The sequence below is a fragment of the Schistocerca serialis genome, chromosome 6 (assembly GCF_023864345.2).
Source record: "Schistocerca serialis cubense isolate TAMUIC-IGC-003099 chromosome 6, iqSchSeri2.2, whole genome shotgun sequence".
In the NCBI taxonomy this organism is placed as follows: Eukaryota; Metazoa; Arthropoda; class Insecta; order Orthoptera; family Acrididae; genus Schistocerca; species Schistocerca serialis.
Window position 1 is genome coordinate 265460522 of NC_064643.1, and position 23571 is coordinate 265484092.

The 23571-nt window shown below is 40.6% G+C and overlaps 1 protein-coding gene across 1 annotated transcript in view; it reads right to left on the minus strand.

Moving 5' to 3' along the window:
* LOC126483664 (protein PRRC1-like) overlaps nt 1-23571 on the minus strand; it is a 75221-nt gene that overhangs the window by 28502 nt on the left and 23148 nt on the right. Inside the window, exons 2-3 of the mRNA XM_050106723.1 lie at nt 14274-14433; nt 9877-10103 (exon numbers count right to left, since the gene is read on the minus strand). Coding sequence (XP_049962680.1) covers nt 9877-10103; nt 14274-14433 — 387 coding nt within the window. The remainder of the gene's footprint in view (nt 1-9876; nt 10104-14273; nt 14434-23571) is intronic.

Below are 23571 nucleotides of genomic sequence, written 5' to 3' on the forward strand. Positions count from 1 at the left end.
TGACATAATTCTTGCTAAGCCCTTAGGAGATGGAGGGCACTTTTTTCCAACTGACTTTGTCGATTATTCTTTATCTATATGATGCTCATGCTCCATGCATCTTTCCTGTGCTGTCCAGATAGTCTGAAAAATGACATATATTTTCCGGCACTGGCAAGAGATTGCTAGAAACCTGGTTTCCTGAGTCCTACATGTCCTTCACAGATACCTACAAAGCTTTGATCTTGGGCAAGAATGGGGGGAGGAATACACACTTTAAATTATATTTCCAGTGTATTCTTCCAATTTTCACTGATATGTTACCGATTTAAAGGATAAATGTTATCACAACAGATTTCTGTTCTCCCTCTACAAGCTGTGACCAAGACTTCTTTGGTTTTGTGGCATGCAGGATATGGCAGTGGTTTAACTATTTTTCTGGAAAACTTTCCATGGGTGCTGCAACTCTGCTGCTTAACTCTTGATGGATGAGAACAGTAGGTCCACAAACATAGATAGAACAGAACAAATAACTTCCATTCCTGCAAATGTTAGTCACATGAAGGCTCAGATCGCATACTGGGACAGAATGTGACAATACAGATGTAAATCTGCATGACTCCAAGTGTCAGAATTCCTCACATCGAGAAGACATCCTCAGACCAATCCTCAGAACAGGTGTCCTGTGCCAGTGAAGGAAAATTTATGTAGCTCAGAGAATCCAGACACAACAGACAAGATGCACAGAGCACAAGTATCACAGAGCTAAAAAGAGCAACTAACAAAATCAGCTATCACAGAACACTGCACCTCCTAAGGACATAGCAAGAATTATGATGACAACCAAGCTGTTAAAACAGGTCAATACATTCTAGGATCACATTTTTCAAGAATTTGTAAAAATGCTACTACATGATGAACTGGTAAATAAAGACAGCAGTTTCCAATTAAGTAAGGCTTGGGACCCAGCCTTGAGCATGCTCCTCAAAGCACGGCAATCTGAGGAAAGATCCACTCACACCACTGCAACTTAAGAGCTAAGATCGCACCACATACACCTATCCCCTCCACATCAGCTGTGTCCAGCCACCCAATTGTTGTTTTATATCTGCAGAAGACTTCTGAAAGTTTACAAGGAGGCGTCTGCCTCTCTACCGTTGGCAGGGCACAGTCACAATTCTGTCAACACTCTTTACAAGTTATGGTTGAATCACTGCTTTCATTGAGTTCAAATCAGTTCTCCATCCTATTTATAAAAAAAAAAAAGTGTTCAAACTGATCAGATGACAAGGTATGTAATAGAACAGACTACAGTGTTATTTTTTTTTTTTTAATTTCAGAATGGTGTTAGTTTTTGATTTCATCAAGATCATTAGTCCAACTAAGTTTTTGAAATGGCACCCTGTATTTCTAACTTCAGTAGTCTGTAAGACCTGCTGCACAATCAGAAACCACTTATTCCTCTTGGGAGTTCCAATCAGCACATCCAGTTTCTGTGGCAAGAAGAAATGAGGACAAGTATGGAAACAACCATTATCAAGCTAATTTCATTTCACGAGTAATGAATACAAGTATGTTGCCCACATGCAGTACCCCATGCTCAGAGTCCACTAGATAGGATCTACAATACCATGAGTATGACCTGTGGTTGTAAACGGTTGTTTTGTATGTGTGCGCGCGCGCGCGCGCGCGCGCGCGCGCGCGCGCGCACACACACACACACACACACACACACACACACACACACACACACACACACACACACACAAACTGTGCTGCAGGTCAATTTGTGCTAAGAGCTTTCTAGGATGAGGTGGGTGATGGTGATATGGAAAAGACATAATATAATACAAATGGGACACAGTGGGAGAGAGGCTTAGGGACTCTGTGCTTTTACATGACTAGCACCTACATATTCCACACCAACACAATATTTCCTGTTCCCCCACCAGCTGTTCTATAACCTCATCCCTTCCATGACAACAGTGAGAATGGATGAATGGATGAATGAATGAATGAATGAATGTGTGAGTGGGTGAGGAGTGAATGGATGAAGAGTGAATGTGTTTCTCGCTCTCTGAAGGAGGACTTCACTGGAAGCTAGTTTTAGATCTTTCTTAATTGTGTCTGCTGCTCACCCTTTCTTACATACAACAAACCGAAATATTTCACATATAGAGTGATTCAGTAGCTTACGAAAGTAACAAAAATTTGTATTAGATAGGTAAAAGTAAGAGATGATACTCTACCTGTTGTTTTATGAACATAGTATAGTTATTTTCCAAAGAGTTACAGCAGTGTGGTGGTGGTGGTGCTGTTGCTGTTATGGTCTTCAGTCCAGAGACTGGACTGATGCAGCTCTCCATGCTACTCTATCCTGTGCAAGCTTCACCTCCCAGTACAAACTGCAACCTATATCCTTCTGAATCAGCTTCGTGTATTCATCTTATGGTCTCCCTCTACTATTTTCACCCTCCACACTGCCCTCCAATACTAAATTGGTGATCCCTTGATGCCTCAGAACATGTCCTACCAACTGATCCCTTCTTCTAGTCAAGTTACGCCACAAATTTCTCTTCTCTCCAATTCCATTCAGCACTTCCTCATTAGTTATGTGATCTACCCATCTAATCTTCAGCATTCTTCTGTAGCACCACATTTCGAAAGCTTCTATTCTCTTCTTGTCCAAACTATTTATTGTCCATGTTTCACTTCCATACATGGCTACACTCCAAACAAATACTTTCAGAAACAACTTCCTGACACTTAAATCTATACTCAATTTTAACAAATTTCTCTTCTTCAGAAACACTTTCCTTGCCATTGCCAGTCTACAATTTATATCCTCTTTACTTCAACCATCATCAGTTATTTTGCTCCCCAAATAGCAAAACTCATCTACTACTTTTAGTGCCTCATTTCCTAACCTAATTCACTCAGCATTAGCCAATTTAATTCAACTACATTCAATTATCCTCATTTTGCTTTTGTTGATGTTCATCTTATGTCCTCCTTTCAAGACACTCCATTCAACTGCTCTTCCAGGTCCTTTGCTGTCTCTGACAGAATTAGAATGTCATCAGCACACTGCAAAGTTCTTATTTCTTCTCCATGGATTTTAATTACTCCAAATTTTTCTTTTGTTTCCCTTACTGCCTGCTCAATATACAGATTGAATAACATCGGGGATAGGCTACAACCCTGTCTCATTCCCTTCTCAACCATTTCTTCTCTTTCATGCCCTCGACTCTCTATAACTGCCATCTTGTTTCTGTACAAATTGTAAATAGCCTTTTGCTCTCTGTATTTTATCCTACTACCTTCAGAATTTAAAAAGAGAGTATTCCAGTCAACATTTTGAAAAGCTTTCTCTAAGTCTACAAATGCTAGAAATGCAGGTTTGCCTATCCTTAATCTATCTTCTAAGATAAGTCGTAGGGTCTGTTCCAACATTTCTACAGAATCCGAACTGATCTTCCCAGAGGTCGGCTTCTACCAGTTTTTCCATTCGTCTGTAAAGAATTCGTGTTAGTAATTTGCAGCCACAACTTATTAAACAGATAGTTTGGAAATTTTCACATCTGTCAACACCTGCTTTCTTTGGGATTGGAATTATTATATTCTTCTTGAAGTCTGAGGGTATTTCACCTGTCTCAAACATCTTGCTCACCAGAGGGTAGAGTTTTGTCAGGGCTGGTGCTCCCAAGGCTATTAGTAGTTCTAATGGAATGTTGTCTACTCCCCGGGCCTTGTTTCGACTTAGGTCTTTAAGTGCTCTGTCAAACTTTTCATGCAGTATCAGATCTCTCATTTCATCTTTATCCACGTCCTCTTCCATTTCCATAATATTGTCCTCCAGTGCATCGCACTTGTATAGACCCTCCATATACTACTTCCACCTTTCTGCTTTCCCTTCTTTGCTTAGAACTGGGTTTCCATTTGAGCTCTGGATATTCATACAAGTGGTTCTCTTTTCCCCAAAGGTCTCTCTAATTTTCATGTAGTCAGTATCTATCTTACCCCTAGTGATATAAGCCTCTACATCCTTAAATTTGTCCTCTAGCCATTCCTGCTTAGCCATTTTGCACTTCCTGTTGATCTCATTTTTGAGACGTTTGTATTCCTTTTTGCCTGCCTCATTTACTGCAGTTTTCTATTTTCTCCTATCATCAATTAAATTCAGTATTTCTTCTGTTACCCAAGGATTTGCACTAGCCCTCGTCTTTTTACCTACTTGATCCTCTGCTGCCTTCACTATTTCATCTCTCAAAGTTATCCACTCTTCTTCTACTGTATTTCTTTCCCCTGTTCTCGTCCATCGTTCCCTAAAGCTCTCCCTGAAACTCTCTACAACCTCTGATTCTTTCACTTTATCCAGGTCCCATCTCATTAAATTCCCACTTTTTTGCAGTTTCTTCAGTTTTAATTTACAGTTCATAACCAAGAGATTGTGGTCAGAGTCCACATCTGCCCCTGGAAATGTCTTACAATTTAAAACCTGGTTCCTAAATCTCTGTCTTACCATTATATATTCTATCTGAAACCTTCCAGTGTCTCCAGGCTTCTTCCATGTAGACAACTTTCTTTCACGATTCTTAAACCAAGTGTTAGCTATGATTAAGGTATGCTCTGTGCAAAATTCTACAATGCAGCTTCCTCTTTCATTCCTTATCCCCATTCCATATTCACCTACTACTTTTCCTTCCCTTCCTTTTCCTACTATCGAATTCCAGTCACCCATGACTATTAAATTTTCGTCTCCCTTCACTATCTGGATGATTTCTTTTATCTCATCATACATTTCATCAATCTCTTCCGTCATCTGTGGAGCTAGTTGGCATTTAAACTTTTACTACTGTAGTAGGTCTTGGCTTCTTGTCTATCTTGGCCACAATAATGCGTTAACCATGCTGTTTGTAGTAGCTTCCCGCACTCTTATTATTTTTATTCATTATTAAACCTACTCCTGCATTACCCCTATTTGATTTTGTATTTATAACCCTGTATTCACCTGACCAAAAGTCTTGTTCCTCCTGCCACCGAACTTCACTAATTCCCACTATATCTAACATTAACCTATCCATTTCCCTTTTTAAATTTTCTAACCTACCCGCCCAATTAAGGGCTCTGACATTCCATGCAACAATATGTAGAATGCCAGTTTTCTTCCTCCTGATAACAATGTCCTCCTGAGTAGTCCCCGCCCGGAGATCCAAATGGGGGACTATTTTACCTCCGGAATATTTTACCCAAGAGGACACCATCATCATTTAACCATACAGTAAAGCTGCATGCCCTCGGGAAAAATTATGGCTGTAGTTTCCCCTTGCTTTCAGCCGTTCGCAGTACCAGCACAGCAAATCCGTTCTGGTTAGTGCTACAAGGCCAGATCAGTCAATCATCCAGACTGTTGCCCTTGAAACTACTAAAAAGGCTGCTACCCCTCTTCAGGAACCACAAGTTTGTCTGGCCTTTCAATAGATACCCCTCCGTTGTGGTTGCGCCTATGGTACAGCTATCTGTATCCCTGAGTCATGCAAGCCTCCCCACCAACGGCAAGGTCCCCCCATGGTTCATGGGAGGGGGCATATTTTTTTAAATCAACATTATTTTCCCTATCATATAGTTGATGTATTTAAACAGACTGCATACAAATAAATTTAAATGAAATTTTTCACAATTTTACTTAGAGAGCTACACACATTCTAAATTTTAGAGGTGGATGCAACATGCTGTACATAAATGGCTGTGTTCACATGGATGATCTGGTGGCAGAAAGTTCACTAAGTGATGTGAACAAACAAGTACTCATTTTCCTGAATGCACAACTCAAGGCAATTCTAAATCATCTGTGGATGAGATGTGTCAGGAAGTAGCAAACATCCACAGTGTGCTAAGTCATGTATGGTTAGATTGTAGAATGTATCCTTACACTGCTTTATACAGAGCAGTGTTGGGTGGGACACACAGACAAAAAGGTTCTGTCTGCCATGGATATTGACATACAATATATCTCGCATACACATCCTACGAGTACTATGACATTTTTCTGATGCTCAGTGAAGACCAAAATAATACCGATGAAGCAACCATGGATTATACCATGAGATATCCTGCTCCATCAGTCGTTACATTGTACATTCAGAATATGAGCACTCATTTGAACACATCACTTACATGATTTTTCACCGTCAGAAAATCCATCTTAAAACAGTTTATTATATACAGTATGTTGCATCCATCCACTACTAAAACCTAGTACATTTCTAACTCCCTAATTAAAATTGATAGAAACTTTATTTTAACTGATCTGTACACATTTTGTTTAAATACGTCATCTATAAAATAGATAAAAATAATGCTATATTTAAAAAATTGTAGCTCTTTGCTGTAACTCTTTGTAAAAGAACCAAATAAAGTATCTTATTTACCTGTGTATAAGACGACCCTGATTATAAGACGACCCCCTTTATTCAAAGAGGCATCTTGAGAAAAATTTAGTTTTTAGCACATTCTGAACAAAATTGCAAACTTTTATTGACATACAGTATCTGCCTACAAAGTTAAAATTACACCAATTCTAAATTTATGCCATTTATTGATTGTCTCAATTTCGATACCAGTAATACAATGAGATATAAAATAAATGAAGAGAAATGGTTTTCATTAACTTGCAGACCATTTTCTTTTCTACATTTTTTGCTTACTAACTCTGCTGTCTGTGGTATCACTATTTTTAACAACAACAACAACAACAATAATAATAATCCAAACAGCACAGCTGTGGAATTTACACCTTTGTTGACACAAACATTTAGCTGTTTCTTAAGAATATGTTGCAATTTCTGAAGTTGTATTTGCTGTGAGACATGATAACACAGCTGTTTTTATCCGAAAACATATCGGATTTCACTTCGATACTGTTGTGAGAATCTTACAATTTCCCTTCCTTTCAAACATATCACCTGCCTGCTGCTTTCTCAATGGTTGCATAGAACCAGCAGCTGACACACCCCTTTTTGTACCTGTCATACGTCACGATGAGCATCGACAATTGCAGCACAGTGCACGTCAGTAAGCCACTAGCCCCTATCTAGACTTCTATTGTCTCCTACAGAAATGAATACTTTTGTTGAGTATTTGTCCAATTTTAAAGTCGACTCAATTCCTACTGTAAATAGATTCAGGCAAACTGCAGTTTAAACATGACAGGTGTTCCTAAAACGCCAAAGTTCACAGTATACATTCTCAAGGTTGGCAACATTATATAATTTGCTGCCTGCTCACTGCTCCCCTCCACATGCTCACCTAGTTCTCAGCAAGCTAGTATCAGTGTTCCCCCACCAACCATTCATTAGTGCTGTGCTTGAGCAAATGTGAAACACAAACTGCAATTTCTTCTACAGTACAGGTCATACGAGGTCTGTTCAAAAATTCAGTCAGGCACCAACAGGGATGAGTGTGCGGATGAGTTACCATGATTCAATAGCCATGAATTGCCTTGTCAGTGTTCAGGCTGTTTCCCTTTCACATTTTCTTGCAGGCATCACAACAAGTCCAAATAGTACCATTGATTAACAGTTTGTCCTGTGGCATGAATTCATGCTGAACTAGTCCTTCAAAGTCAAAGAAAACTATTAGCATGTCTTTCACATTTGACCTGATCTGTCAAGCTGTTTTTGGTGTTGGAGAACCTTTCCTGGCCCATTCTGAAGGTTTAACTTTGGTCATCACCACTTCTGACTCTCTTAAGGAACATCACATGTATCACAAATATACTATCACTTGTTGGTGGAAGGAAGATTCTGTGGGACTGTAGTCGTGGCCACTCTTTCCGTTGTGTGGAATGTTAGTGACGCTTCGACATAAAGATGACAAACTATGGAGTGTTCTTGCATTTCATTGGATGAAGCTGGTGGTGACACAATGCATTCCAAGATGATGTGTCAGGATTTCATGACAAGATCCAACAGAAATGTTACAGTTTTCTGTAATCTCTTGGACAGTCGGATCTTCGATCGGCACATTCAATTTTGTTGATGTTCCTGATATGAGCATCGTTGGTAGATATCGAGGGGTATTCTGAATGAGGGTCATCTTTAACTTCCATTCAGCCATTTGTAAGCCATATGAACCATTCGTAACACCGAGTTTGGCTTAAGCACCCTTCACCACAGGCTTCCTGCATCATTTGGTGTGTCTGTAAAGATTTTCTTCAGTTTCACGCAAAATTTAATGCAGACGCGTTGCTCCTCTAACTCTGTCATCTCAAAATACCCAAACTGTGAGACACAATGTTCTATTCAATACAGCAATGAACAATAACGAACACACACACAATACTGAAACTTCTGGCAGTTACACATTAAACACAGGCGTCAGCAAGGATCCCAACTGCATTTTGCTCCCACACACCATTGGCGCAAAATTACGAATGTCCCGGAATTTTCTGAACAGACCTCGTATGCAACAACAGCAGCTAACACATAAATAAAAGATCGAAATCACGATTGAGTTCAATTCTCGAACTTCACTTTCTCGCAATCTACCCATGACTGTTGGTAATATCTCCTGCTGTAATTTATTCTTGCAACAACAATTACAGTTTAAGATTTATTTCGTTTTTAGACATTTTATTATGGATTAATTTTCCTTCTTATTTCATCTGAATGTCACCATAATGTTTTAAAGCTGATTAAAAGCAAGCAAAGTTTTTACCCAGTATCCTAACATGTGAACAGCAGCCGTATTTCTCATTTGCAGCCCATTTAGTAAATCATTACAGTTCTCATAATCAAATAAAATATCTATCTGGGTTCAGAATCACATAATTCTTTTGAAGGACAACATTTCCGCTTTTGAATGTGATCTATGCTTAAAAAGCAACATTAATGTTTGTACACAGAATCCAGACATTTATGAGAAACCTGTTCGGATACAAGAGTTTGTAAGATGATTCAGTTTAGTACTATTTTCCTTATGTATTTCCACAAAATAATCAAATTTTAAGCTGAGCAATAGACTGTTGTAGTGGCTAGTTCATAGTTTCTTGTGTCTTCCCTGCACTAGCGCCACCCAGATCAAATGCCATGTGATAGTTCGAGCAGCAGTGATACGGTATCAAGCACTTTGGCATATCAGGAAATCTTAAGCCTGCTCAAACATGAGTAATGTTTGACCAGCCCAGCCCTTCTGAATTCTTCAAAATAAATCTGCATATGACCTCTGCGTTGTCTGTTAAACAATATAAAAATGTTAACCTCAGCAGCAATAGTTTAATCTGTGAATATAAGATGACCCTGTATTTTTCGAATGGTGCATTTGGGAAAAAAACCTCTTCTTATAATCGGGCAAATACGGCATGTTCATAAAACCACAGAACAAATCATGTGTGTTGCAGTTACCTACCTAAATGAAGTTATCTTTCATTTAATACTTTGTAAGATGCACAGAGAAACACCTTATCTGAAACACAGTGTATATTCCTCATGGCTGAGTATGACATGGTCCTCCACAAACTGTGTTCCACTAATGATGTTACTGCCTTGGAAGAACCTGCTAAGATGTTCAGAAATCATAGGTGGAAACATCAGTGAAAGTGAGTCAAGCCGGGATGTCACTGTGGGTTCATTTCCCCAACTTAGTCCAGTCACTTCCAGCATGGATTTTCCACTGACAAAAAAACTTTACATATTGTAGCCCAAATGTTGCTCAACCACACAATTGTCCTACATTCATTCACAGTTCATGAAACAATAGAAATTATTTCTTTTTATATACATATTATATTATTTCCATAATTATGTGCAATATGATGCGACTGAACTAAATTAAATTAATATATGCAATTACCAATGTAAGCTTAAATCAAATTTCGAGTTCAAGATAAATACTTACGTAAAAATTCTCTCATCTGTGGGTCCAAAGTAGTTATCATGGAATCAACAGAATTTTTGGCTCTCTCTGCAACTTTTGATAAAAGACTCCCACTTCCAACTGCTCCCTTCACCCAATCAAACAAACCACCACTACTGTTACTACCACTTCCACTATCACCTGCAGCAGGTACATCTTGTGTCAGGGGAGGCACCATTTCAGCTCCTTTACTTTGGGGTATAACAGGACTGCAAAATTCAGATGTTAAAATAGATATTAGCAATTAAAATACATGTATCACAACTTAAATACATTATTTTTCTCTATGCCAGAAACATTGATTGACATGTTTAAACAAACCGTTAACAACAAATCACGTTCATCACACACACACACACACACACACACACACACACACACACACACACACACACACAGACAGAGGGAGTAGGGAGAGGGTGGGGAGACAGAGAGAGAGAGAGAGAGAGAGAGAGAGAGAGAGAGAGAGAGATTTTCTACACAGATATAGATTTAAAAAAAAAAAAAAAATACCACCAGCAAAAGGCTAATGGTACATAACATCTGAATCAAGCATATCATCAGGTCCCACTTGCAGGAGAGTCCAAGCCCTTGACTGCTTTCTGTACAGACTGCGATTTATTTCGTACTGGAATTTATCTGAGAACTACAGTCTCTTTTGAAATGGCCAGGGGCCACAGTCTTGTTCCAACTTTTATATTCTCTTTTGAGTGCTTTAAAATTCAAGAGTGTATACAATTATTTAGACACTGGTGTTATTTACAGCAAAATGTTTGATGACCACCTGGACTATGTAGTTCAAGTATTGTGTCACCTACTGAGGCAGCATTAACCATTAAACTGTGAAAAGTTAACCTGACGAAGGAGGAGAGATCATTAGTGGGTCACGCAGTTTCATCCAATGGTTTTAAGGATGGACCAAGAGCGCAAAAAAGCCATTCATTAGTTTCCGGTGCCCAAGAATAAGAAAGAAATTGCGAGGTTTATCAGCATGCCGCCCCCCCCCCCCCCCCCCGAGAATTTGTCCAGAACTTATCCTAGCTGGCAAGTCCCCCAACCGAGGCACAAGGAGAGGTTTTTAAAAGAGGTGAATATCAGCTGGCATCTTTTAACACACTTAAAGCAGTGTTAGACAGAATGCCAATGTTAGCCATACCTGATTTTGAGAAGGAGTTTGTTCTACAAATTGATGCTTCCAATTCACAAATTGTAGTGGTCCTCTAGCAGCAAAGTGAAGGGGAACAATGACCCATCACTTATGTGTCTAGATCTGTGTGTCCCGCAGATGAGGAGGATTCATTATATAAGTTAGAGGCACGAGCAGTGTTGTTCCGGTTTGAATGTTTTAGATTCTAAATCTTACCATCCCATGCGAAGTACGTCATTAACACCATAACACAAACATTTGGAACGGGCCATGACGAAGAAGCATAGACTGCCGATGAATGGCATCACATTATTTTCTGCAATGCATCACAGTTTTACACTAATCCAGATGGCCAGTGTTGGCAAGTGTGGGGGTGAGCTGGGAAGCACTACATCACAGACATCTTGCAACCGCATTTGTTACCTCCGTCCCTGATAGCACATGCATATGTATGGGACTGGCTTGGATGTCGACTCCATCCCAGTGCTAGTATCCAGAATATCAAGTGCCAGTAACAACAGTTGTGGACCAATTTACCTCAGGAGAGAATACATCATCGCATGCATCCAAGCCAGAAGGAGTGCATTGTGACAAATTAAGGTAGGCTCATACTGCCAAGTCCTTTGTGTATCTGCCGCCATTTCATAATCTTTGCACATACCTTCACAACCTGTAAGGCTTATATCTGTGGAGCGACTCACTGTTGATCAGTGTAAAGAAACAAAATAAACTAAGGTTTTGGTACATACTTGCCTTTTTCTCTTCTCCGCAATGAGAAATTCTAACTGTGAACAACAAATGGCAAACTTACTGCCACTGTTTATATCAAAATATACCTAAAATCTTAAACATAGCTGCAAAACAGCAAATGTGTAAATCTGAAGAGGTTGAAAAAACCAGCCAACCAGTTACAACGCAAACGTTTATTAGCCCTTGACCTGGGTTTTGATATTTTTAAAAGTTTCTTCTACAGATGGAGTGGGCCTTGTTACATCACATGATGGTACGTATTAGCTGAAGCCGAGCAGCTCGTCACATATAAAATTGACAAAAACAAGAATTATCCCAAGCCATGGCCTTAGACAGCAGCCAGATTACATTTAGCATACTTCAGAATGAATGCTCACTCCTGTTACAATTTTAGGTTGACAAGAGTCTCTACCTGTGGGCATTTACTAGTGAGCACTCATTCTGAAGTACGCTAAATGTAATCTGGCTGCTATCTAAAGCCATTGCTTGGGATAGTTTTTGTTTTTGTCAATTTTATATATGACAAGAGCTGCTCGGCTTCAGCTAATATATACCACCATGTGATGTAACAAGGCCCACTCCTTCTGAAGAAGATATTTTTTGAAATATTGAAACCCAGGTCAAGGGATAGTAAAACTTTGTTTTGCAACTGGTTGGTTGATTTTTTCAACCTCTTCAAAATATTCCCAAATTACAGTTTTCATAATTTATCTTGCAGTTAATGCATTATTTTCAGTAGTAACCTCAAATAATAAGGAGTGAAAGTGATGGCAATTTGCAACAATTCAATCAGTCAAATCATTCAATTCATAAATCGTTCACTCATTTCATTTATGATCGATGACGCCCTAATTTACCCAAATGCATTCGATCACTTGTGGCTGATTTCTGCGGGCTCACTCAGAGCTCTACATCACGACATACTCCAAGGCAATGTTCGGCCCAATATCCGGTTACTGGACATCAAGCTTATAGAATGGTTGGACATTGGGCAATCAGCCGAACACCTACCTGTTTCATCTGAAGTAAGAATGTAACATATAATTCAGTACCCATACAGTTTTATGTTGATACCATAACCAGTTCCATATAAATTTTTATTTTGGAGATACTTTTGTTACTCCAAAAAGAATAATAATTTATTATTATTATTATTATTATTATTATTATTACTGTACTTCACACCTAACTCCTAACTTTGTCTTCAAAACTCTTGAACTATTTTTAAATTTCCCCAAAAAATCTAATACTGTGCACTGCATTTTACATTCCCATTCTTCTTTATGTAAATTCTATCATCATCTATGGACCGACTAAGCAGAGTGGGGGAGGGGAGGAGTATCTTGCATTCTGGCCTGCTGAGTCAGATACTGGCGTATCAATAGCTTGTGATCAATCAACTCTTCAGTTATCACTCTCAGCAGACAGTGTGACAGGCTAGTCACGTAAACCTTACAAATACTTTCTGAAACTGAAACTTCCTGAGAGATTAAAACCGTGTACAATCAAGTACTCGAAAAAAATGGAATCTTACCTTTTGCAGGAAATGCTTTTAATGACTGGGAAATCCAAGAATGACTCATGACCCACACTGGACCTTTCGTAAACAGTGGATTAATCTATTCACAGATGGCTCAGCTAGGACTGGTTGTGCTCAGAGAATAATGTAACATTTGTATCTTTCTGCTTTGACAATAAATGCTGTGCACTATTGTACACAGGGGCTATATCAGCCAATTCTACTATTAACAATGCTGTAAAAAGCTGCATTGTTACATTTTTCAGTTTCTGTAAGTTTTACTTTAAATAATGCTTGATTCCAGCTGTTTGTACCCTTGTCCTATAGTACGGCAAAGGTTCCTGGCATGCTTACCATGCTATTTACTTTCATTTTGTGATATGTTTTTCTGACCCACACAATGTGTTCCCACATGTTTATCTAATGTATGTTTCTTGTCCTCCTTGCAATTTAAGTTCCAAATAAACTAACATGCATTAAACATTTTAAGCTATTAATAGAATACTCCTTGATACAAGATGTTCAATAACCATTCAATAGATTTCATTTTATATCATAAATGATTCTACACTTCTGTGCTGAATTCGTCAACCACTTTTTAAGACTGTAATATGATGATGCAGCATTCTTGCAAAAGGGGATGATTTTTCAACATAACAAGTTTTATTCTTAACTTGTGTCCATGTTATCTGTGAACTGCTTTATAAATACCCCTTTAATTCTACCACCATTTATGTCTCAAAAGTACCCAAATTAATAAAAGTATTTATAAGCTTCCTACTGAGGAATGGCAATATACAGATTACGGATGTGCAGCATATTCTCCTGTTTCTAGAAATGCTTAAAAAATTACAATATTTGGTTTTCAATTACATAAGTATGGCACACAGAACACAATATGTCACTGTAGTTCCTAGATTTATTTTAAAATAGCAGTGATATTTTAGTGTAACGAAGATTTACCTGAACTTTGTTTCATGGAAAATTGGTGCTGCCTGTGTAGTAACTGGTTTTAAAACTGTATCTGCTGGTGGAGATATAAAACTTGGTAGCTCAGATGGTGGTGGCACATTGGACAGCAAACTACCAGCACTCAAAGGCAATGACATTCCACTTCCTGACTCTAGCATAAAGAAGAAAATATTTAATGAATAATATGTTCCCATATGCATTCCTTTGTAGACTAACACACATTTGTGGCATTTTTATGCTTTTAGCACATTAAAAAACAAATTTATGTTCTGTAGGGAGAGAGCATATTTGACACCTGTAGTTGTGTTGACTTCAGCAATAGACACAGTATTTGGAATAGTTTGAAACCATACACACATCCACATGCACGTGTGTGTATGTGCTCCCACTTCCGCACCCACTTGTGCCCAGATTGCCTGCTTACACTCTACAGAAATACTACTCAGTATAATATAAAGGGTGAAATTTCATACATATAAATTATACTTAGCAACAGAACCTTGGTTTAAAATTGTACATTCCAATATTGTCACTATTTCCATGGAATGTGTATTGAATGGTACCCAAAAAATCCCTATATTAACTATTCTGGAAAATTATCAGTGAATTTTTTAAGATAACACACTTAGTTTTAAATATGGAATACCATTTACTTTTATTAGCGAATATATAACTTTGTTTCATTCAGAAGTGTGTGCCACAACGAAACAGGAAACCTGTTACATGAAAATAATGGAGCTAATGTGCTCTAAAGGTATTGTCAGCAAGAGCGACGGTGATTGTTTTCTCTTCCTGCATGCCACAAAGGGTAGAAATACAAAGGTGATTAATGCTTAAATGTTTTGTGAAAGCAAGGATAAAATTCTTTTTATAAAAAGGAAAACAAGGCTTTTTGTTTACAGTGTTACATTATGAACATAATACATCAGAAAAATACAAACTTATAAGCAAAGCCAATCAATAATGTTACTATGGCCACTAAGGCTACTATGAATTTAAGAGCCATATAAAATTAAGTCTATCAGTTGTTGCTACGAATGTACAATTGCCCAAAGGCGACCATGTTATATCAAAGACAGAAAAGAGCTACCAGATGATGAAGAATGAATCAGTGATAGCTAGTTACTGCTTGGTATTCAACAGACAAACTACAACAACACTGGTATTATTTAGACAATCAACAACAACATATGGCACTGTGCATTCGGTAACCTCCATCCATGTGTAAATGCTTTTAAGGCATTTTTATTGGCTAAAGTTACTTGTAACCTGGCTCAAAGAGGTTACTATTATAGTATTTTGTGCCTCTACCTGTCTTGCTCTATAAATTGTCAATAACAAAAGGAAGAGTTTAAAATGAAATTGCAATACAACAGAGAAACAAAAAGGTTTATTTACCACTTGTAAGAAAACAATATGGCATACAAAAACTGTTAAGACCACTAGATAGCATAATATGTGCTTCTGCAGTCTGGTCTGATGAGAGAGGTGACGGGAGCCACATGAAAAATACAACAATAAGAAAAACTGAAATAGAACCTAGGTATGAAACTGCAAATGTGATCAAACATTGTGAGAGTAAAAATTCACAAAGTTGACAGAAACAGGACATGTTTGTTTAAATCAAATGCTCTAGATGCCAATTATGTTGCATTTTATTTACATAACTAGTTTCAACTTTATTATGACTCAATATCAAGTGTATGAAGTGTTGATGCAAAGGATAATGAGTAAATTCAGATGACATGTTGTCCGCTGGTGTCAAAACCGGCCAATTTTTATTCCGGCCGACACTGACATGTGTCATTCAAATTTAATCGTCTGTCTGGATTGTACTCAGTATTAACTTATAACAATCTTAAATACGACTTGAGTCAAAACTGACTGCATAAATATTTTGCAGTTCCAAGGCATTCTTTTATTTTCCAGGAGGGGTTAATCATCATTTGCAACCCTTGCTCGGCCAAAACTTTTCCAATGCAGTTATTAATCTTGTTGATTAAATAATGAAACCTGTCCCAGTTACACATTTTTTTGCTGTTTAGTATGTGCTAAGCAACAAAAAAATAAGTAATTGGGGCAGTTTTTATTATTTAAATCACGAATGACACACTGCACATTTTCCCGAAATGTCTAATATGATGAATGAAATTTTAATCTTGTTAATGAAATGGAGGAAAGCTTTCCCCTTCAACTGTCATTTCTCCTCATTATTCCTGGAATTCTCTTCCTGACCGTAATGCTCCTACCACCTCCTCATTGAAGCAACACTTCTTTTCTTAACAGCCAACTTTAAGTAACTGTGTTGTTATTGTAATTAGACTGGCTCACATACTTTATTTGCCTTACGTGTCAATAAGAAGGTGGAACAAACTCTACAATCAAGTGGAGAGAAATCCAGAACAAATAAAGGAAAATTACCACCAAAGGGGTAAGTTCTCCAACTTTTCAGTAATAAGATTACTGAAATGCCCTGGTAGATTAAAACTGTGTGCCACACCAAGACTCGAACTCGCAACCTTACCTTGCCTTGCCTTGCCTTGCCTTTCGCAGACAAGTGCTCTACCAACTGAGCTACCCAAGCACAACTCATAACCTGTCCTCATAGCTTTACTTCCATAAGTACCCCATCTCCTACCTTCCAAACTTCACAGAAGCTCTTCTGGAACAAGATTACTGATCGCATCATAGAAAGTTTTGGCCAAGTATGGAGTGTTATCACTTGTCACAGATGATACCATTCCATACAGAAAAACAACTATGTATGGAATGGTGCAAAAGTAAAAAAAATATGAGTTTATCTTGTTTTCCTATAACAAGTAACTGAACTGTTCCTGTATATTGTTCAAATGTAAAAATGTATCTAACAAGCCCCCTACACAGTGTTAAAGAGTATAATATGAATTATTAAACACCACGTATTCTTCGGAAATCCCACTTGAAACAGCTTGTAAGAGCCCACAATGCATCAAACTGATTGCTGGAGAACCAAGACAAACACCTCACCAACCAACATTAATCCAACAGTATTGAAGGGCAACAATAGATTAGATACCACACTAGCGAACTGTCCCAGCTATGCATGGATAGCATTAAGTATCTATGGCCAGACAACTTTACTGGCATATTTTATTTAGTTTGGGGGCCATGAATAAAACTCAGAGAACAATGTTGTATATGTGAATGTCATCACTTTCTTGTAAGCAGTACTCACCAGAAAAGTTGTATGGCAGCATGAATATTGTGTGTAGCATTTTGAAATCGCGTTTGGAGTGATGACAACGATGGAAGCATGTTGTGATGTAAGTAATATGTTTACAACCAATGTAAAAATTGTATGCGAATCGTGGGTGTATGTGTGAGTGATTCCATATGTATATGAGACTGAGGCAGTACAAATAAAAGAAAGAAAAAAACTACAAAAACAATGCTTTTCTTGGGGGGGGGGGGGGGTAAGTAAGCAGGCTGCCTGCAGATAAATAAACATTACTAATGGTGATTGCTAGGGGTTGTTCACGCTTGCACTGCTATTGCTTGTAATATGGCACAGAGGGGAATCCATACACTAAAGACATCAGACCCATCCAGATGCTCTTTCAGGGCCACAACAGTTTCAACAAAACTGGAGAATTGTCATCAGTGAAATGTGTTCAGTAACATAGATCACAGAACATGAGGAAATTAACTGTTGTAGTTCTGGCAGATGACAGTAATACCCATTGCAGTTCCATGAATTACCATGTGGAGGATGCCCTGGTTAGGAGTGAAAGGGCCTGGAGGGCCGCTCACGCCCCAAAATCACTGTCACCAGAAGAGCTGGGACAAAATCAATGAACATCAGTTTGAAGTCCAGACAGTGTGGGGAGATCTGGAACCTTCAGGGTCACTGGCTAGCTTCCTCCTGAAATTTCTTCTCTTTCACAACTTTTGACAGTGGAGAATCCTGTGAGGCCATAGCTGTAGGTGTAGGCCTGGAAGAAGCCCTGGAACCCACAGTCTCAGGCTCCTTCAGCCACTAGCTGGTGTCAGGTTCCTTTTTCGTTGTTTTGTTTTAAGGGCAAAAAAACAACTAGGGTCATATGTGCCCGTATCAGAACTGTAGGACACGAAGACGAATACGCATTAATGTCAATTGAGAGAAGAGAAGACAGCTAAAAACAGGGACGTGAAGAAAGGTCTACAAATAAGCTGTAGAGAAACAGAGGTCCTGAACTAAAGATTAAATGTCCTTCACCATATTGCTATAATAAATAAAAAGTAAAATGTGTTCAACAGCCCTATGTTGTTCACTAAAACGGCCGATGACTCGGATGACAAACACAAATGAAAACATAACTGTTTAAAAAAGGGGCATTCTGTCAGGAAATGGCGTACCGTCAAAGGTTGAGCGCTATGCGCACAAAGTGGTGAGGGAGCACCACTTAACAATTGGTGATGGCTAAAAAAGACAGTGCCCAATACCCAACCTAGTTAAAATGATCTCCCCACGGCAACAGGGCCGATGGGAGGCTGTCCAAGCCACTGGGAGAGATCTAATAAGCCAGAGAGTGACCCCATGAAGGGAGGACCAGTGGTGATGCCAAAGTGGCACCACCTGTGGCAACACAGAGAACATCAGAGGGAATGTACGAGCCAGTGGGCTGAGGTACAAGCACTGCAGGCTTGGCAGCAGTGTCAGTGGCCTTGTTTCCTGTCAGACCGACAGGAACCCACATAAACGTCACAGTGGCTCCATCAAGAGTGAGCAAGTGACAGCTTTCCTGGACTTGTTGCACTAGGGGATGGACATTTACAGCACATAGAGGCTTTGAAGGGCACTGAGAGAGTTGGAGCAGATGACATTATTGAGAAGCCTGAGTCACCGGATGTACTGCATGGCCTGATATAGGACACAGAGCTCTGTTGTGAATACGGAGCAGTGCTCCGGAAGCCAATACCAAAAAACATTGGTGCCAATGATGAAGGCACACCCGACACCACAGTCTGTCCGAGACCCATCAGTGTACACAAAGGTACTATTGTGACAATCTGTGTCAAGATAGTGAAACTGAAGGCAATAGAGCAACACTGGAGTAACAAATGAAGGTCAAGGTGAACACAGCCCACTACAAGAAGCCAAGGTGGTGAAGGGTTTACATCCAATGGAAAAGTGGCAGTGGCTGCCTGAGCAAGAGCCAAATGCGAACTCCAGGAGTTAACAGAGAGAGGGACACAGCCCATACTGGTGATCAAAGGAGTCATCGAAGACGGAGGCACAGGATGAGGGCCATACATGGTTAACAAACAGCACGCATATCTGCTGAGGAGAAAGTCATGGCAGTAGGACAGCAATAGTTCGGCAGCTTCTGCATGCAGACTCTCAACCAGGCTAGTGTAAAAGGCACCAGTAGCTAAATGGATGCCATGATGGTGGATAGTAGGCCTATTGAGACGGCATATGAATTTGTTCCTCAGGAATTACCACTGAGGATACATAGGACACTGAGGGACCACATATAGCCGGGCTGCAAGGTAAGACACATGGGAGGACCAAGTAAGTTTCCTATGAGCATGAGCCCCAGAAATTTCATAGCTTCAATAAATGAAAGAGTAACAGGCACAAGAAGAGAAGACAGAGGAAGAAACCAACTGCACAGCCAGAAATTCATACAATGTCAGTGGAAAAACGAAAGCCACTGTTGATGCTCCATGAGTAAAGATGATCGAGACATCGCTGATAACGCCGCTCAAAGAGGCAAGTCCATGGAGAACAGCAATAATGGCAAAATTGTCAATGAAAAAGAAGCCGCAGATGCCCGGCAGGAGAAAGGCCATTATAGGGTTAATGGCGATTGCAAGGACAATGACGCTAAGGACAGAACCCTGCGGCACACCGTTTCCTCAGATAAGGGCGTCCAACAATGCAGAAGTCACATATAGATTGAAATAATTTCTGAAGGAAACGGGGCAGGTGGCCATGAAAGCCATATGTGAAGAGAGTACAGAGGATACCAGTCCTCCAGACGCTATCGTTGGCTTTCTCGAAATCAAAAAATGCAGCCACAGTCTGGGATTTCCACAGAAAATTCATCCATGACATGGGTGGACAAAGTGACAAGATGGTCAACGGTAGAACGGTGCACCTAAATTCCACACTGTGCAGTGGTAAATAAATAGCGAGACTTGGGCCATCATACAAGCTGGGCATGAATCATGTTTCATAACCTTGCACACACAGCTGTTGAGAGAAATGGGGCAGTGGCTAGAAGGAAGGTGTTTGTCCTCACCAGGCTTAGGTATGCGTATGACAGTGGCTTCACACCAGCATCTGAAAAAAGTGCCCTCTGCCCAGATGTGGTACGTCTGAAGGAGAAAGTCCTTGCCTGAAAGAGAAAGGTGCTGCAACACATGAATGTGATCATCAGCTGGCCCTGTGGCGGAGGATTGGGATGAAGTGAGAGAATGATCTAGCTCACTCATAGCAAAGGCAACATTAAAGCACTCACTATTCCGAGAAGAGTATCGCTCCAGCCTCCTCTGCTTGTTTCCGATGGAGGAAGGCACGTTAATAGTGAGAGGAGCTCGAAATCTCCACAACATGGTGGCCCAAGGTTTTGGAGATTGCAACAGGGTCCACTATGAAATCGTCAGTGACTGTAAGACCGGAAATTGGAGAATGGACCTTGGTCTCAGAGACCCATCGGAGGTTGGCCCACACGGCGGAAGAGAGAGTGGAACTGTTACAAGAACTAGTTGATGAAAACCAGCTAGTTTTTTTGCCATCCCGAAGAATGTGATGACACTGTGTACACAACTGTTTATAATAAATGCAGTTTGCCATCACAGGATGACAGTTAAAAACGTGGAGAGCACGTCTCCGCAGGCAAACTGTGTTGCAACATGCCCCAGTCCTCCAAGGGACCAGGACACGGCATGGTAAACAGAAAGTGAGAGGAATGGAACGTTCTACGGGCGGTAAGGATAATGTTTGTCAGATATTCTACCTGACCGTAGCAACTGGGGAAGTTTTGTTTGTCGAACATTGCCAGGGAGGAGTAAAGCCTCCAGTCGGCCTTAGATGGGGTAGGAGTCAGCAAACAGATAGCACACAGGGAATGGTCACTAGAGTATGTGTCAGAGAGAATGGAACACCTGATGCAATGAGCAAGCTGTGCAGTGCAGAAGCATAGGTCAAAATGGGAATAGGTGTGCATGGAGTCTGGAAGAAATGTGGGTGCTCCCTCGTTAAGACAAACGAGGGTGAGTGAGAAGGTAAGCCAAGAGGACACCTCTCAGACGCGTCTGAGCTCTCTCATTTCTCCCAATCTTGGGACAACCCTAAAGGGGATGGTGCACATTAAAATCACGAAGCAGCGGGGGTGAAGTAGCTGCCGAATAAACAGGAGGAAGTCAGCCCTGGTAACACTGAATGATGGAGGGATGTAAACAGTACAAAGGAAAAAGGTCAAATGAGGAAGGAAAATGCGGGCTGCAACAGGAAGCCAGGTAGTCAGAGAGATGGGTTGACGTCATCCTGGATGAGCAGCATGACTCCCCCTTAAGATGGAATGCCCTTCTCAGGTGGGGAAAGGGGAGGGGGAGAGGGGGGGGGGGGGGGAGATCAAAGCGGACCAGGGAGAAATGAGAGAGCTCAAATCAGTCGCGCAGACACAATTTTGTTTCCTGGAGGCAGTGAACACGTGGATACGATTCTAAGAGCAGCCGTGTAAGTCCTCTTTGTTGGATCGAAGGTCGTGAATGCTCCATCGGAGGAGAGTCATGACAGGGAAAGGGCAGGAGGGAAAAAATGAAGGGGTGTCACCACGGCAGCTGCTGAGTGCCAGCCTTCGAAGACTCACTTCTACATGGCACAGAAGCTGGAGGATTCTGCTCCACGAGATCTACAGAGGCATCGGCATTCTCCTTCTGTCAGTCTGCGGAGTCCAGGGCAGAAAAACGGTTGGTGGCGCACATCGGCGACATGGAGGTCGGCCGGGCGAGTGTATCACGTGGCACCATTGAAGAGGATCTCCAAGTCACCGAAGGAGAAGACTGTTTGCCTTTGTTTGATTTCTTGGAGCCTTTACAGTTGGTAGAGGAAGACTCGGATGTGTGCTGGCTGGAGGGACATAAGAAGTTTTCGCGGGAGTATTCCTTCTTCGCAGGAGTATTCCTTCTGTCCTTTCCGGCCTGCCAGTTGTGTAGCAGGTGACTTCATCCTGTAAGGTGAAATTTTAGTGGTTTGTTGCAGGGCAGCGACTAGCCAATAACTTGTGAGTGACCGGGTAAGGCTATTTTTCCTTTACCCAGATCTCCTGGACAGCCCGTTCATCGAGATACGCAGGACAATCTCAGCAGGAAGCAGCATGGTCACCATTGCAGTTGATACAGCAGAAAGGAGGAAGCGGACAATCACACTCATAAGCATCCCTACAGTAGTTTACACAACTGGCTGGGTATTGACAGGACATTCAAGTGTGGTTGAAACGATAACACTGGTAGCAGCGCATCAGGTTTGGAATGTACGGTCGGACTGTGATAACTTCATAATCAGCTTTTATCTCGGATGCAAGCACCACTCTATCAAAAGTAAGAAAATGTGTGCTTGTGGGAACTAAGGATGCATTTACCTTTTCCATCAACCACTGAACTGCAATGCCATCCTGATCAGAGAGGTATGTTTATATTTCTGCCTCAGTTAGACCAGCAAGCAGCACAGTGTAAACAACAGCATGGGAAGAATTCAGAGTTTTATGGGCCTTGATATGAACAGGATAGTCATGGCGCAATGAAGCTGCAAGCAGTTGTTGTGCTTGAGAATCAGAAACAGTCTCTAGAAGCAAAGTGCCACTGCATAAACAAGAGCAGGATTTCACAGGGCCAGCAACTGCATCCACACCTTCCAGAATAAGAAATGGATTTACCATTGGGAAGAACTAACTCTCTTCAGCACGTGGAACCATGAGGAATCGTGATGCAGCTGGGAGGGTCTCTGGATCTTGAGATTCATTCCGTTTATGTTTGGTAAATGTTGACCACGAAGATGATGACTGGCTCATTGTGAGAAAATCCCCTACGATTGCCAGCATCTCCGATGGCGCACTCTTTCCAACTCGGGGCCCTCCCTCAGAGGAGGGGGGGGGGCACCTCACCTGCCTTAGGTAATTGTTCACACCCCAGGTTACATCCCCTGTACACCAGAAAGAGGGACCAATCACAAATTTGGGAAGTTAGCAGCTCAGGCAATCACCCCTACCTGGGCTTGGGCAGTACCAGCGGGTACATGCAAACCCTACTTGTCCGCCTGGGG